This window comes from Armigeres subalbatus, chromosome 3 (genome assembly GCF_024139115.2).
Source record: "Armigeres subalbatus isolate Guangzhou_Male chromosome 3, GZ_Asu_2, whole genome shotgun sequence".
NCBI classification, from domain to species: domain Eukaryota; kingdom Metazoa; phylum Arthropoda; class Insecta; order Diptera; family Culicidae; genus Armigeres; species Armigeres subalbatus.
In genome coordinates, this window is record NC_085141.1 from 10,004,619 (window position 1) to 10,020,330 (window position 15,712).

The 15,712-nt window shown below is 41.5% G+C and overlaps 2 protein-coding genes and 1 long non-coding RNA gene across 4 annotated transcripts in view; 2 read left to right on the forward strand and 1 right to left on the reverse strand.

Annotated features, from left to right (window-relative positions):
• LOC134226449 (hsp90 co-chaperone Cdc37) overlaps positions 1–2,568 on the forward strand; it is a 395,365-nt gene extending 392,797 nt beyond the window's left edge. Inside the window, exons 1-3 of one of the 2 annotated variants that reach the window (XM_062707224.1) lie at positions 305–513; positions 983–1,609; positions 1,679–2,568. In XM_062707224.1, coding sequence (XP_062563208.1) covers positions 481–513; positions 983–1,609; positions 1,679–2,128 — 1,110 coding nt within the window. In that variant the 5' untranslated portion in view covers positions 305–480 and the 3' untranslated portion in view covers positions 2,129–2,568. Of the gene's footprint in view, positions 1–304; positions 514–982; positions 1,610–1,678 lie in introns of those variants that run through there. The other variant, XM_062707225.1, reaches the window with a different exon arrangement.
• A 636-nt stretch (positions 2,569–3,204) lies between these two features.
• LOC134226447 (signal recognition particle subunit SRP68) lies at positions 3,205–5,281 on the reverse strand. The gene is made up of 2 exons (XM_062707218.1): positions 5,078–5,281; positions 3,205–5,025 (listed from the first exon to the last, which is right to left on the reverse strand). The coding sequence occupies exons 1-2, from the start codon at positions 5,190–5,192 to the stop codon at positions 3,311–3,313; spliced, it is 1,830 nt and encodes a 609-aa protein (XP_062563202.1). The 5' UTR covers positions 5,193–5,281; the 3' UTR covers positions 3,205–3,310.
• A 1,474-nt stretch (positions 5,282–6,755) lies between these two features.
• On the forward strand, positions 6,756–8,455 carry LOC134223262 (uncharacterized). The gene is made up of 3 exons (XR_009982499.1): positions 6,756–7,030; positions 7,089–7,803; positions 8,147–8,455. It is a non-coding gene; the product is annotated as an uncharacterized LOC134223262 (long non-coding RNA).
• The last annotated feature ends 7,257 nt before the right edge of the window (positions 8,456–15,712 follow it).

Here is a 15,712-nt window from a genome sequence, read left to right on the forward strand (position 1 = left end):
TATTATACCGAAATCACAGTAAATTTTAGTTAGTGTGTATAAGAAATTCGCCACCGAGGAACAGTTTTGACAATTTCTACCTAATTTACCTGAAGGTTTAAATTATAGATAGTGGAATATATAGATGAGCGAAGATAAATCCTCTGTCTCCAAACGAACTGTCAAACGTGTCTCCAAACGAGCATGACGTCACGATTCCAATGGAAACGTTAAGGGCTGTGACGTCATATGCGCGTGTGCACGGGCAAAAAAATCGACTCAGCCATGCTTTCGCTCATCTATAGATTCTACTATCTATAGTTTAAATACGTTGAAGCGTGGGTACCGCGGCTGCTGCGTGTTTTGTAACATTCTAGAAGATTTTTACAAACAAGAGAGCAAACATCTTGAATTTAATACAGCAAAAGTAGTGCGCTGGTCGTTCGAAATTCGTAGAAAGTAGTGTAATTACGTTAAATTGGTAGCAGTAAATAGTTGACAATGGTTGATTACAGCAAGTGGAAGGATATCGAGGTAAGCGCCGGGTATTGAAATAATATTGGAACCTATGCAATATTGCTTTTTTCGAAGGGCGTAATACTTGAACCAGCCTTCAACTACATTGTATTTTTAGTAATCAACGTAATAATAAAGTAATAGGATCTGATGGTTCAAAATTTATGATGTTCTTTTAACATTACTTACAATAAAAATTACGAACAAAATGTTGTTTCCCTAAAAATGATAACCACCAGAATATTATTGGCATCAAATTTCCAAATACTTTTAAGAACGTAGACTGAAGTAGTAAGAAATGGATTTCATGAATATGAAACAAGCTATTCAAACAAACAACTAAATTAATGATCGTTTATTCCAATCAAAGAAGTAATGATTCATAAAATATTTGTTATTCTGCGAGTGCATTTTTCTTTCTTCTCTAGGCTTAGCCACCTATGAAACACTAGTTTTGAAATACCCTCACATTATTTTTATTGTACAGATCTCGGATGACGAAGATGACACCCATCCAAATATCGATACTCCGTCGCTGTTCCGGTGGCGGCATCAAGCCCGAGTGGAACGAATGGAGGAACAGAAGAAGGAGAAGGAGAAAATAGATGACAAGAAACGAACAACCGAGAAGAAGATGGAGGAAGTCAAAGGAAAGTTGCAGCAAAAGGATGGAAATTTCGACGAGTTAAAGAAGAGTTTGGATGAGCTGGAAAAGGAACAAGCCAGAGTTCGGAATGAGGAAGAGGAATTGAAGAAGAAGGAGAAGCTCCAACCGTGGAATGTGGATACAATTAGTAAGGAGGGTTTTCAGAAGACCGTCATCAACAGGAGCGTAATTAATAAGAAGCCGGAACTAACGGAGGATCAGAAGGAAATGAATTTGCGGGAGTTTATCAAAGTGAATGAGAAGCAGCTGAAGCAGTTTGGAATGATGCGGAAGTATGAAGATTCCAGAGTGTTTTTGCGCGACAATCATAAACTCGTGTGTGAGGATACGGCTAACTATTTGGTGATCTGGTGTATTGAACTGGAAATGCAGGACAAACACGATCTGATGGCCCACGTTGCCCACCAATGCATCTGTATGCAGTATATTATGGACATTGCCAAACAGGTGAGTTGTTTTTGAATTCGAATGCTTGAATGCTTTAATAATGTTTTCGATTGATATTTTCTTTTGTAGCTTGATGTCGACCCCCGTGCCTGTGTTGAATCCTTCTTCCAGCGCATCCAAGTAGCCGAAGCCGAGTACAAAAAGCAGTTCCGGTCGGAGATCGAGGCATTCAAGGAACGCATCCGGAAGCGTGCCCAGGAGAAGAAGCAAAAAGCCATCGAGGAGCAGGAGGAGGAAGAGCGGAAAGCCCGCTTGGGCCCGGGAGGTTTGGATCCGGTGGAGGTGTTCGAGTCGCTCCCCGAAGTGTTGCAGAAATGTTTCGAGACGCGCGACATTGGAATGCTGCAGGAAGCGATGAGCAAACTGCCCGAGGAGGAAGCTCGCTACCACTTGAAGCGTTGTATAGATTCCGGTATGTGGGTTCCGGACGGCAATAAGGGTGTGTTGGACATCAAGTCGGATGACAATGCAGCTGAGAGTGAGGAAGCAAAGAGTGATGATAAAAATGAAACTGATTAATTGCCATTTTCAACCTACATGGAAAGGATTATTTACTCCAGCTGCGGTGTAATTCAGAATCCGGAACACTAATCTACAATAAGTTTTCCTAGAGAATAATTTTCTTTAACCCCGTTTTTGCGTCCGCAAACCTTCCGTAGAAAATTAAATATGTATGCCGTAAATTTGCAGTAAAGAACAATTATCTGCCAATTGTCGAGAAAATTTGTTTCAAATTCCAAAAAACATGAACAGCATTTTTATGCTGCTTCATAATAAAATCGTGAAAACAATTGAATTGAAACATGTTATTCTGATCATTATTGTGAAGTTACTTCAAATTCTTACTACTTTTTTATTTGATGTATGCTAAATCATTTTTCCTATATAAATCACTTTAATGATTTTATATATGTATGCTACTACTATATGTTGAATAATAAATGTGTCCTGCTAAATAATCGCATTTTTTAACATTCAAGAGAAACAGATCCGATTTAAGATCACAGAAAATGCCAAACTAAGTGAAGTTATTTTACAAGCAGATTGACGACAAATTAGTAGATTTCAACGATTATGTAATTCCAATAAATGCTTTCGACGTGAGAGGCTGAATTTTATTAGCTCTGTTTTTCTATTTAGGCAAAATCGGTACATACACATGACTCAGCTAAACGAACAGAAAATTATCAAAAATGCTGTCCTACAGCAAACTGTTTCAGGCCTGAACGTAACCTCTACTCAAATCTCAGCAAAGCCTGGTTGTAAAATTGCTGAAAAAAGATACCAGCACTTCTGAGATACCGCCGAAAAGTTTGAATTTGCACTTATTTCGATTTCTTTCTCGAGATTTTTTTATTTGATACTTTACTAAGACTCGCATGGTTTAACTCTGAAAACATCAGATCGCACACTCCAACAACAAATTACTCTATCAAGTGAAGAGATTTAACTTGTTGTTTGAATAGCCTGTAAGGAATACTCCTATAGATCAATCTGTCTGGTCTGGAATAAAAAAATTATTAACATTTTGCTACATTTTTAGCTTATGCCATTTATATAGAAAACCTGGATTTCTGGAACGTAATAAAAAAGCATTATTTAGAACATTATATTTTATTGGTACCACATTACAGACATATATTAATAATCAGTTTCAAAAAAAGCGAACGTAAAATAAATGGATACTTCTGCATAAAAAATTCACTTTCCACCGCTACCACCCCAGCCGAACAGACCCTTAACAAATCCAGACATTCCGGCAGTCTGTTTGGCACCGGCCTTCTGCTCCACTTTGTCCTCCAGTGAAGGAAACTCAACAAAGTTTAGCGCCAAATCAAAGAACAGTGGCTTGGCAGGAATCGGTTGCATCTCCGGCGTCAATTTAAACACATTCGGATTCCGCGAGTTGAGAGAAGCATCTTCTTTGTACACGGAAAGCCGTTCGAACAGAGGCTTCGATGTTTTGGTAGCCTTACCATAAAGAACCGACTCCTCGGTGGTGTCCTCTTCCAGAACACTGTTTGCATGTGCGGAGAATTTGCATCCCTCTATCGTTTGGATCAGTTGCTTCAAATCGTTGCGTAAATCAAAATCATTGCTAATCGCTTTGGAGGCGATAGCTTCTGTTGCGTATTTAGTGGATCGTTCATATAAAGCAACAGCTTCACGCCATCGTTTCAAGGCAACCAGGGTAATGGCAATGTAATAGCAGCGGAAAGACTTGAATGTCAGGGTCAATGTTTCAATTTCAGATTGATAAAGGGCATCTGATTCCATACCAGCAAGTTGCTGCATTTCCACCACATTTTGAAGGATAATTTCATACAATCTGGACAGATCTTGAGGCTTGGTTTTCTTGCCCTCGATTTGAGCTTTTTCCGGGACATTTGGATCATCCAAACTCAATTTTCCTTGAGCAACCATGAACAAGTTTCTCTCCAGTGTCAGCTTCAATCTTGTGTAGGACAAATAAGTTAGTAAATACTGCGTCGCAGTCATCGTTCCTGACTCGTTGCTTGACCTCAACTTAGGATCCTGTTTTATTTCATCTTTGATAGCAGAAATAGCATCCTTACAATCCAAAAGAACATTCTCCAAAAGTTCGATCTTGGTGGGATAATCCTTTGCCTTTTCAATGCTCTTCTCCAAATCTTGAATACTCAAAAGGAACAACCTGACCTTTTCAGGACGTACCGTAACCTTCCGACCGCGCCATTCCGTAGTTTGGAATGCTTCCATGCTTTCCGTTTTTGTTTGAGCCACCAAAGAGCTCAAATTGTCGAGCATTCCTTGGCCTCGCATCTCCAATAAATCGTTCATAGATGCATTTTCCCCTACATTATAAGCGCAATAGCGCAAGCTTGGGGTCAACTCATCCACCTTGGCCTTGTAGACCACCTGCTCTTCTTCCGGGAGCGCCTGCGTCAAATTCTCGTAAATTACCTGCGCCTTTTTCAAGTTCTCCGCAGCACTTTTCCACAGTGAGAGCTCGAAATGCAGCGACCCGTGAATCCAAGCCGAGTAAGCTTCCGCTTCCAACTTGGTTCGAGCGTCGCAATAATCTGAATTACAAAGCTCCTGAAGCTGCAAGGCATAAACCGTCGCCTTTCTCAGCTTACCCACCAAATGGAACCTCTTTCGCGGTTCCGTGTTGGACTCTTGTCTCAGCTGCATGGCATAGGCCCAGGCTCTTTCGGCCAGCATCAGCGGAATATGGATCAACCTTTCGTCCGAATTGTCCCTCTCCAGGTTGGCCAACGTTACGTCCCGTTTCTTGTAGTGGCGTTTATCTCCTTGGGGCAAATTCAATGTTTTCCTCAAGCGTTTTACACGTCGGGAACAGTAGCCACGGTACCGCTGGTAATCCCCATGGCGCAGACCATGCTGCTGCTGTAAATCCTTGATCACCCGCAGAACTGCAATCAGCAGAACATCAGTAAGATGAAGAAGAAAACAGCAAGTACTTACTTTCGATAGTGAAAATCTTCGGCGGAACACCGTCATCCTCATCGATTTCCATTGCCTTCGATGGGTCTGCGTTTTCCTTATTGATTTCTTGTTTTTCCGATTTGGATTCAACCATTTTCGACGATTTTCCAATAAAAATGCACTGTGTTGGCAGTTTTTACCTTCCCTTCGCTAGATTCACACTTGACAGATAGGAATCGTTTTGACAGATGGATGTCGTGTTGACAAAATTAAGGAACGTGTTGAAAATGGAGCGTATTTTGGTGTTTGCGACAAGATGTACGAAGGTGGCTGCCGTTGTGCCGAACGGAAAACTTGCCGCCAGCCGAAAAAAAAAAAAATACAGTATTTATCAGATACTGTAATTTTTAAAGATGAGCTGAAGCTGAGCAGAATCTGAGATTAGACAGGGAGATTTTCATTTACCCATCAATGGATATTTTTTTGTGCTATCTCTTTCTCTCTGCAGAAAAATTTACCCATTTTTTGAAGTTCGACGGCATAACCCATTAATAAGTTAAGCTGCCGAACTTCAAAAAATAGGTAATTTTTTCTGCACGCAGAAAAAGTTAGCATATAAAAGTACCCATTAATGGGTAAATTAAGTTTCTCCGTGTACGACATCTCACTGTCCCTTTTTGAAACCATTTGCCTGTCAGAAATGGCCATAGTTAAATAATGATCTGAGATGAGACAATTCAGAGCTGAATGCCCAAATACAATTTATCTACGATTTACATGACGGGCAGTTCCAGTGTGACCATCTGTTTTAACTAAGTCAACATTAAAAAGACCATCCAAATCCAATCAATAATTACCGAACTCTAAAATGGTGAACTGTACTCCCGGCGGCAGCTGTGATCATGATGAAAACCATTTTGTTTTCATTCCATTTCGGGTTCAAACTAACAATAGAAAAGCTCATTCGTGTTTCTTGTTTACTTTGAAATTTGAGTTGAAAAATCCCCGACTACTAGCCGAAAGTAATAACAAAGCACCCACCAGGGATTTTGTGGTTAATTTTGATAGATTTTCCGTATCATACTTCAATCAGATTTTAATTACATTTTGTCTAGAATTTATTATAAGCATTTTAAAATTATCTTCCTTTGCTGTGCTGTAGGATCTGTCAAAGTTAACACCGTCGTGTGTCTTCTTCTTATTTTTACTTGGATTCGTCTATTTGGATTCGATATATCGTGAATAAAAAAAAAAATCAAATCGCATTTACTGAATCAAGCATATTTCAAAACCAAATTTTCAAAGACTTATCTGCTTTTGTAAACAAAGATTCATACGTCGATTTGACGAATCTGTTAGCACCTCCACACAAACCAACACCATAAACACGTAGGGGAAGGCTTCTGCTATCTGTTGGTGGTGTTCGTTTGTGTGGAGGTGCTAACAGATTCGTCAAATCGACGTATGAATCTTTGTTTACAAAAGCAGATAAGTCTTCGAAAATTTGGTATTGATTTATTTACAGTCTAGGAGTCTCCAGTAGCCTTGCGAGCAAAGGCGTAGGATTGCATGGACCCCCTAGTAGCGCAGTTTTGTTCTTCCTGTCATAAGGAGTAGAAATTTTCTAACATTACTTTACTTACTGGCCCTTATTACGGATTCCACTTTCACTTACACATTCACTTCACCTAACGATCACTTCACATTGTTTGGCCTATTACTGTTTCCACATAAAGTGAAGTGAATGAAATGAACTCTGTGGAGTGACAGTGACAGTGAAGTGGGATCCATAATAGCGTTGTTTACAGTGAGAAGTTGTCAGTTAGAGTTAGTTGGGTTGTTTATGCTTAGGTTCAATTAGTGTTTTTCGAATATGAGCGTTGAATTATGGTTTGATACCAACAGTGAAGATGAAGAGGAATTTGCAAACATCACTGTGAAGCGTAAAAAAATAAGAGATTATTCTGACCCGCTTAAACAAACTGAAAAATCGTAAGTGAAACGATGAATTTGACTTGATCATATCTGTATTTTATGTTCATCATTTTAGCTCCATCACATTCTTTCGAGCTTCCAAGGAAATTTTTGAATATTTATAAAAATAATGTTGGTAGCTTGTTTGATTTGTTTCGCAGAAGGAAATTATAAAAAGGGGGTTGGTAACGATCGCATCATAGGATTAGCTCAGTCTACCATGTCAAAAGTATTGAAAATTATTCTAAATATAGGTAATTGAAGAAAAAGTAAGTGCTCTTGTAATAAATTTTCCAGTTGAAGAAAGCGAGAAAAAAATTAAACTGGGATTTGACGAAAAAAAAACTGGAATTCCTGGTGTAATCGGCTGTGTAGATAACACCCACGTAAGCATAATATCACCAGCTCGTGATAAACATTTGTTTTGCAACAGAGAAGGTTTCCATATAGTTTCAACGTAATTGTGGTAGGTTGTAGAGCCTAGGGATCTGTTCACAAATAACGTTACGTTTTACGGGGAGGGAGGCTTAAGCGTATGTGCTTCATACAAATGAATAAATATATAACGCTACTATACTGTCGTTCTACGCATAATTGTCCCATGTACATAGGAAATCCCAGCAAGCGTGGGACAAATATGTGTATGACGACAGTATACAACCATTATAGATTTGTGACCATAATCTGGTGATTCGATATGTTCATCATATGATTCTTTTGTGTGGAACGGTAGCGATGTGGAATAGATACTCAAAATCACGCAAACGAGGAAAAAAACTCCTGGTTACTCGGTAACTCTTATTTACAAAACTATTTGTAAGTACAGCAGCCATTTGCTAACTGCGGGCTAGAACATCAGTTTAATTAACGGATGCTGCTTTTTAATTGGGCTAACAAGAGGATCCACGATGCACTGCTATGAACGCAGTTTTACATGGAATGATTAAAAAAACATTTAGAATCCCCTTAACGAACTCCCAGTTAAAAAATCAGTCCAGTTAGAAAGCGCCTATATAGTTAGCAAACTGTTGATGTGTCAATGCAGTAGAACAAAACAGAGAATAATTTATCTCGTAAATGACAAGGAACTGTATTGATGCTTATTATAACTGCTCTGTCCAACAAATATTTTAGGTGATGCCGGTTATCTTTTAATGCTGTTGCTGATCACTCCTTTAAGAACTTAGACGCATGTTACTGAACAACAGGTGTGGTTAAAGGCACATTTTGTTGTGCAAAAGGAAAAACAACTGTACTACTACGTCGCACCTTACAATCTCCGTGTAAAACATAAAATGGATTTCGACGACCCTGAGCTGATTCACGAAAACGAAAACTTACCCATTAATGGAGAAAATGAAGAATATGAAAATTAAAATGGAGTAAGACGAGAAATTAGGAACAATATTTTGTAGACAACGATATATATTATTCGAACACGCTTTTCACATGATAAAAAAATAAAAAGCAATTTAAATTGCGTTTAAATTCAAATATCTTCAAAGCAAAGACGTTTAATTATTCTCCCCATTGAACCTATCTTCTAGTTGAGCTTCCAATTGTTCATTGTGTTCTTCCAATGCATCAATTGTTGTCCGTCCCATCTCGAAATCTAGTTTACGCCTCTTGTAGTTGAGAATTTTTTGTTTGAGTTGTAACTGTTTAGTCCATCGTTTTTGCTCTTCTAATCATATTTGTTTTCTTCTTCTTCTAATTGAAACCGCCTTTGTTCTAAGTCGAATCGTTTCTCATGGACCATAAACGATTTTCGAGAGTACCTGGCACATGCCGATACATGTTCTTTAAGTTCTTTAAGATCATTGGTCTGCTTTTCTAGCAGAGCTTTGCGGTAATTGCGCTGATTAACGCGGCCACGATTTCGCGTTGATCGATGCTCATTTTCAGTTTCACTTGTTCGAGTTGACCTGTTGGTTAGATCTGTCGACATTCTTAACAATTCAATCTCGCCAGCTGGCGATGGTCCATCATTTAATTCCTGATTATGCTCTTGATTTGGAAGTCCTGTGGAGGATTGTGTTCCAAAAATAGCACCATTGTGGTCCACTGTTCTTCGCAAAGACAGTAGACGGATGATGGCTTCTTCTACATCATTAAAAGAGTACTGTGTATTGCGCCCACCACCGGTAGCTCTCACTTCGTTTTGGTTATGCTGCAGTTTCTTCTTTATTTGAAGCTTTTTATCATTCCAAACTTTCTGCCAAGCTGCAACAGAACGTGTCGGAGGACCCAAGCTATTTAATGCAGCTTGAATTGTAGCCCAAAGAGAAGAAACAGATTCTCTGCAATCTGAGAATCTACCACCTCTAGCTAGTTCTGGATGTTCCTCCATCAACGAAACAAGACGAGCAAATTGGCGTACGTTAGTCCTTTTCTTACTAAAATATAGCAAATAACAAAACATTTGAGGAAAAACTTAAATAACAATCCATTTTCAACTTACTCCATTCTGCGTGTCAAGTTTTCACCTCCAAAAACGACAGTGTAAACATTCCACCTAAAGTGAGTTGTTTTTTCACATATGTGAAAACCATAATAACCCTGCGTTCATCAGAGCTGTCACATGAAATGAACTTCTCACATGTTCTCACTGATGTGGAAACCGTAATAAGGTTCTGCTCACTTCACTTTGTTTTCACTGTGAAGTGGAATCCATAATAAGGGCCACTTACTTATGGATCCTGTACACCTCCGGTGGTGCAAAGGGCCGACTTGAAAGATCTCCATCCTGAGCGATGCCCGGCTATCGCTTTAACCTGTTGCCAGGTTAGATTTCGGTCGACTTCTTTTATTTCTTTATTGAGGCTTCGCCGCCATGAGCCTCTGGGTCTGCCTCTGCTGCGATGTCCCGCTGGGTTCCAGTCTAATGCTTGCTTACAGATTTCGTTTCCGCCCCTACGTAGAGTGTGGCCGACCCAGCCCCACTTCCGATCCCGAATTTCTGTTGCTATCGGCCTCTGGTGACAACGACGATGGAGCTCGTTGTTTGAGATCCAGTTGTGAGGCCACCAGGCCCGAATTATATACCGCAGGCATCTGTTAATGAACACCTGCAGCCGTTGAGTGTTCTCCACTGATACACACCATGTTTCGCTGGCGTATAACAGCACAGATTTCACGTTAGAGTTGAAAATTCGTATTTTGGTGCGTTCACTTATCTGCCTGTTTTTCCAGATATTTCTTAAACTCGCAAAAGCAGCCCTTGCTTTCTTGATCCGTGCGCCTATGTCGATCTTGGTACCGCCGTCTGACGCCATTTGGCTACCAAAATATTGGAAGCTTTCAACATTCTCCACTGGTTGCCCGGCTACTGTGAAACTGGAAGGAGTCACCGTGTTTACATCCAACGATTTGGTTTTGTTGACGTTGATGACTAAACCTGCCGAGGAGGAGCGATCGGCAAGGTCGTTGAGCTTACTCTGCATATCAGAGCGCCGTTGCGCGAGTAGTGCAAACGTCATCCGCCAATTCGAAGTCGTTTAGGTGCTCCATGGTTATAGGCTGCCATAACAGCCCGCGGTTTGGTTCACGGTCAATCGCATCTACCAGAATCTCATCGATTACGATGAGGAACAGTAACGGTGATAGAATACATCCTTGCCTCACACCAGCTACGACCCGGATAGGGTCGGACAGGACCCCATTGTGCAGCACTCTACACGAAAAGGCCTCGTACTGTGCCTCGATGAGGCCGATGATTTTCTCAGGAACACACCCTTGCGTCTCAGGGCGCCCCACATATTCTCGTGATTGAGACGGTCGAAAGCTTTTTCGTAGTCAATGAATACCAAGTAAAGGGACTCTTGGAATTCGTTGACTTGCTCCAAAATGATGCGGAGCGTGACAATATGGTCCACACAGGATCTTCCGGCACGGAATCCGGCTTGCTGCCGCCGGAGAGTCGCATCGATCTTCTCCTGAATCCGGGCTAGGATAATTTTGCACAGAACTTTGAGAACGGTACACAGCAACATAATGCCTCGCCAGTTATCGCATACAGTCAGGTCACCCTTTTTTTTTTGTCACCTTCACTAAGATACCTTGCATCCAGTCGACCGGGAAAGTTGCGGTGTCCCAGATATTACGAAATAAACGATGCAGTAGCTGTGCGGATGTCATGGGGCAGCTTTGAGCATCTCGGCTGATATGCGGTCGACCCCTGGGGCTTTATTCGATTTCATGCTTTGGATGGCTGTTTGAATCACTAGCAGTGATGGAGCTTCGGTATTGACGCGTGTTATACGTCGGATCCTAGGCAGATCATGCCGAGGTGGTGATGGCCTGGCTGTTGTTCGAAGTGCTCGAACCAGCGTTTCAGCTGGTCAGTTGGGTCGGTCAATAACTGATCATTCGCGTCTTTCACAGGCATCGTTGCATTCATCTTCGCCCCGCTTAAGCGTCGTGAGATATCGTAGAGGAGGCGAATGTCCCCGGTTGCGGCGGCTCTCTCTCCTTCGTCGGCCAGAGAGTCTGCCCACGCTCGCTTGTCCCGTCGACATGAGCGCTTTACTTCCTTCTCAAGAGCCGTGTATCGTTGACGGGCTAAGACTTTGGCTCCTCTCGTTTTCGATCGCTCTATCGCGGCTTTGGTTTCTCTTCGCTCCTCTATCTTCCTCCAGGTCTCATCGGTGATCCATTGTTTTCTCTGGGTGCGTAGTTCGCCCAGATTGTTCTCGCTGGTGGCGATGAAGGCATTCTTGATGGCGGTCCATTGGTCTTCGACGCTGCCACCTTCCGGAATATCTGCAGCACGCGTCTCCAGTTCTTCAACGAAGGACCGTTTTACCGTGGCATCTTCCAGTCGGCGTGTGTTGAATCGTCGTCCAACTCTTTCCTCCTGCCGACGAATCCGCGCAATGCGCAGGCGTATTTCGCCGATGAGGAGGTGATGATCAGACGCGATATCGGCACTACGTTTATTCCGTACATCAAGAAGGCTCCGTTTCCATTTTCGGCTGATGCAGATGTGGTCGATTTGATTTTCTGTAAAGCCGTCACGGGAGACCCACGTGACCTTGTGAACCGGTCGATGAGGGAAGAGCGATCCCCCGATCACCATGTCGTTATTACCACAAAATTCTGCGAACAGCTCTCCGTTTTCACTCATTTCTCCGAGACCATGGCGTCCCATAATGCGCTCATGGTTCGAGTTGTCGGATCCGATCTTCGCATTGAAGTCGCCCAAACAGATCTTGATATCACCCTTCGGAATTCTATCTACGACGGCATTGAGTTGATTGTAGAAGTTCTCTTTGTCTTGCAGATCGGCAGCATCGGTTGGCGCATAACATTGGATTATAGTAAGGTTTCGGACCCGTGTTCTAAATCTGGCAACGATTATCCTTTCACTTATAGGTTCCCACTTCATAAGCGCAGAGTGTGCCTGAGCGCTTAGTAGGAAGCCAACTCCGCGATGCCGGGGAGCGTGTTCACCTCGTAAACCAGAGTATAGCAGAACTTGTTCCGACGGCGTTCTGTGTTCTCCAAAGTTTGGCCAACGGACTTCACTCAGTCCCAGGATCTCAAGCTTCATGCGGCGTGCCTCATTGGCAAGTTGTGCCAATTTACCCTGCTGGGCTAGGGTTAAAACGTTCCATGTTCCTATTCGTGTCCGTTGTTTCGCGCTAAGAGTCGTCGCCGTAAAATCAGTCCGTATTCTTTCATTATCGGATTCTCGAACAAATTGATGTTTCGGGAACAGTAGGTTGTTGGCCCAAGGTTCCCTATCCACCGGGATGGGGCTGCCATCTTAGGTATAGCTTCCGGGGAATAGCATTTCATACTCAGCCGCTGGATGCCAGAACAGACGCTGTTGGAGCCGCACCTCCTTGGTGGACAGACGCTCGATCAGTCGGGTCAAATTTGTTTAAAGTCCCACCCAACACCAGGACTAGGCTAGTGCGCTTTGAACGGCACACGGTCGCTTTGATAGGGCCTGCTTGGGGACACATGCAGCTTTTTATAGAAGTTCAACAGAGCCCACTGTCGAACCCCACCACATCCTAGGCAGACCCCACAGGACGCACCCTCTCACTCTAGCTGATGTCAGAAGGACAACAGTGCCCAGGCTGCACTACCAGCTAAGTACGCAACCCTTAGCTGGCGGTCAATTGTCATCGGAAGACCCGTGGAAGCGTGAGTATTGGAACTTGTGAGGACCAGAGCTATGTTAGGCGCCCCTTCCCGGCTGTCAACTCACCATTTCGCAGCCCAACATTACACGGTAAAAAATCAACACGCTCAATTGGGTCCTAAAGCCCTACCTCGCTTATGGTTGCAAACGATAGTGCATCGGTCAAGAATACTTGAATCGATGTTATAAAAATTCTGGTAAATGTCTAAATCAGTAAAAATAATATTTTTGTGTTTAAGACATTTTAAGGCAACATTATAAGGCAACATAAGCCCAAAATGTCTGGCCCATATATTAACTGTCAAAGGTTGAGTCAAGTGCCCTGCGGTGTTTTACTACAGTCGGGATTCGCTGGTTGGGATCTTAATACTTGGGTCACTTTTTAGTTGGGCCTCCGCTGGTTGGGCCATGGCCCAACTAAAAAGCAACCGTACGTCAAAATTCAATGTAAACACGGAAAACGGGATTGGGCGTCACTGGACATCATTCGTGATGTTCAAGTCGAAATACACGTGTTCAAATTGCTGTCAGTTGGCCCAACTAAAAAACCGAATTCGTTAGTTGGGCCGAGGTCGTGGCCCAACCAGCGAATCGCGACTGTAGTGCGTTTGAATCATATTATTCCGTACGTCAAACGAGGCCGAAAATGTCGAGGAAGCATTTTTCATCTATTTTTAAATTTCAAATTAAACAATGTTCCTTTTGATTTCTAAGTCAAACGAAAAACTGATGCGTTCAGGATGATTAACTTCATCGTTCCATGCAAGAAAATCGAATATCGATTCTCCATTTTAGGACCTAATTTAACTGTTCTATCTATTGAATGTCCAACTTTTCAATCACTATGATTTGAAGTGATATGCCTTCGATTCTGGAGTGCTGTCACACCTTTCACAAGTGCGTTTAATAAAGACAATTCCATAACATCAACATTGTTGATCAGCGTGCTCGTCACTAGAGGTTGAAATGAATAACACTTCGATCAGCACCAATGATGTCTTCATTAGATTTGAAAGTGTTATGCTATTGATTTCACAGGTACAAGGCTATTGATTTGAAAGAAGAGTAATATTGATGTACTTCTAAAAATAGATGACAGTTCGTTTCATATGTTTTGCTTTTTTCAAGAGGTATTTCGAAGTGTGACATAGAGTCAAGGTAAGATGCAGGACTTTTAAGCGATGGCATATTATTCAATGTATTTTGTGATTTTATAATCAAAATATTGTGCACGTCGAATGGAAGTGATGATCTTTGAATGAGACGAGCTCATCTATTGATATTGGCTGGATTATAAAGTAGTGCAAATTCAAATGCACAACAGTTCGCATGGACGTGCATATTTTTTACCGTGTATAATTCTGCTTTATGTCTAATAACAAGTTCTGCATCTCCTCTTCGATACATACGCTACATACGATACATACATAAAACATTCAAATACACGACGTTATTCCACCGACAAACTGACGTGCATGCCCATACATGTGTATTGATTTTTTTAACCGCAGTAATCCTTTTCCAACCACTAACTCCATCTGCATAATGATTTACACATCGACTGTTCAATGTATGTGTGTGCAAGAAAACGCATAACGGTTAAAAACTTCACTCATTTCTGAGTAAGTAATCACTTACTGACTTTTACAATCCCATTGGAGTTCACTACGAAAATGGAGCACCAAAATACTTCAATTGATTCGATGTCTCACACATTAAATATTATCTGAAAAGTATGAGGAATTTAATGTTAATTTCCAGTAATCTGAGACATTTTTATAAGTTGCAGTTATTTGCATCAGCCATTGAGTGAAATATTTTGAGAGTGTACGTTATGTTTACATCGAACAGCTGTTGAATTTTTCTGCAGATTGCACCTTCTTCTTCTTGACTTAACCACCTTTCGCAAAACGTCACAATCAATTTGACATTAGCGATCACTCGATATTCGAATCGACCGTTTCATATTTTCGGTCAGGGTTGGTATTTTAGATTCACGTCAGTTTGTCGGTTGTTATTCACTTGTCATAAGACGAGTTTGTACAATCCCCTTGAATACCACCGCTTAATTGTATCTTGACAGTTACGTATTTCGACCTCAACAGTAAGGCCGTCTTCAGTGTGTCGTACTTGACTCGACTTCGAGAAATATGAATAATAAACAACATTAAATTTTTTTACGTGTAAGTTGAAAAACAGGCCAAATTTCAGTTGGAATGTAGAGCCATCGAAGAAGAAGAAGTAGAAGAAATTATTAGATAATAGAAAATCAATTGTTTATATTATTGAATCAATGGTATATTTTCTTGATGGTCGGAATAAAATAGAACAGCAGTTTAACAGCAGAAAACTATTTATTCAACTTGTTCGGTGGAGAGCTTGATCAGGAATGAAATTTTGCTACAATTGTTTATTCAATAAAACTTATGTTGCTATGGAGGCCTTCGTCAGACTTTGTTGCCGATTTACTTCAACACCCCCCCTGAATCGGTAAGTCCTAGGAGGGTCCTTAGTTCGCGGAAAAGTCCAGGTTCCAGGGGTTTGGTGAA

What these genes read in the sequence shown, in the direction of transcription:
- LOC134226447 (XM_062707218.1), bottom strand. Translation starts at nt 5,192, where the DNA reads ATGGTTGAATCCAAATCGGAAAAACAAGAAATCAATAAGGAAAACGCA. An exon ending in GAAGATTTTCACTATCGAAA is followed by an intron (nt 5,026 to 5,077) that starts GTAAGTACTTGC and finishes TGCTGATTGCAG; the next exon opens with TTCTGCGGGTGATCAAGGAT.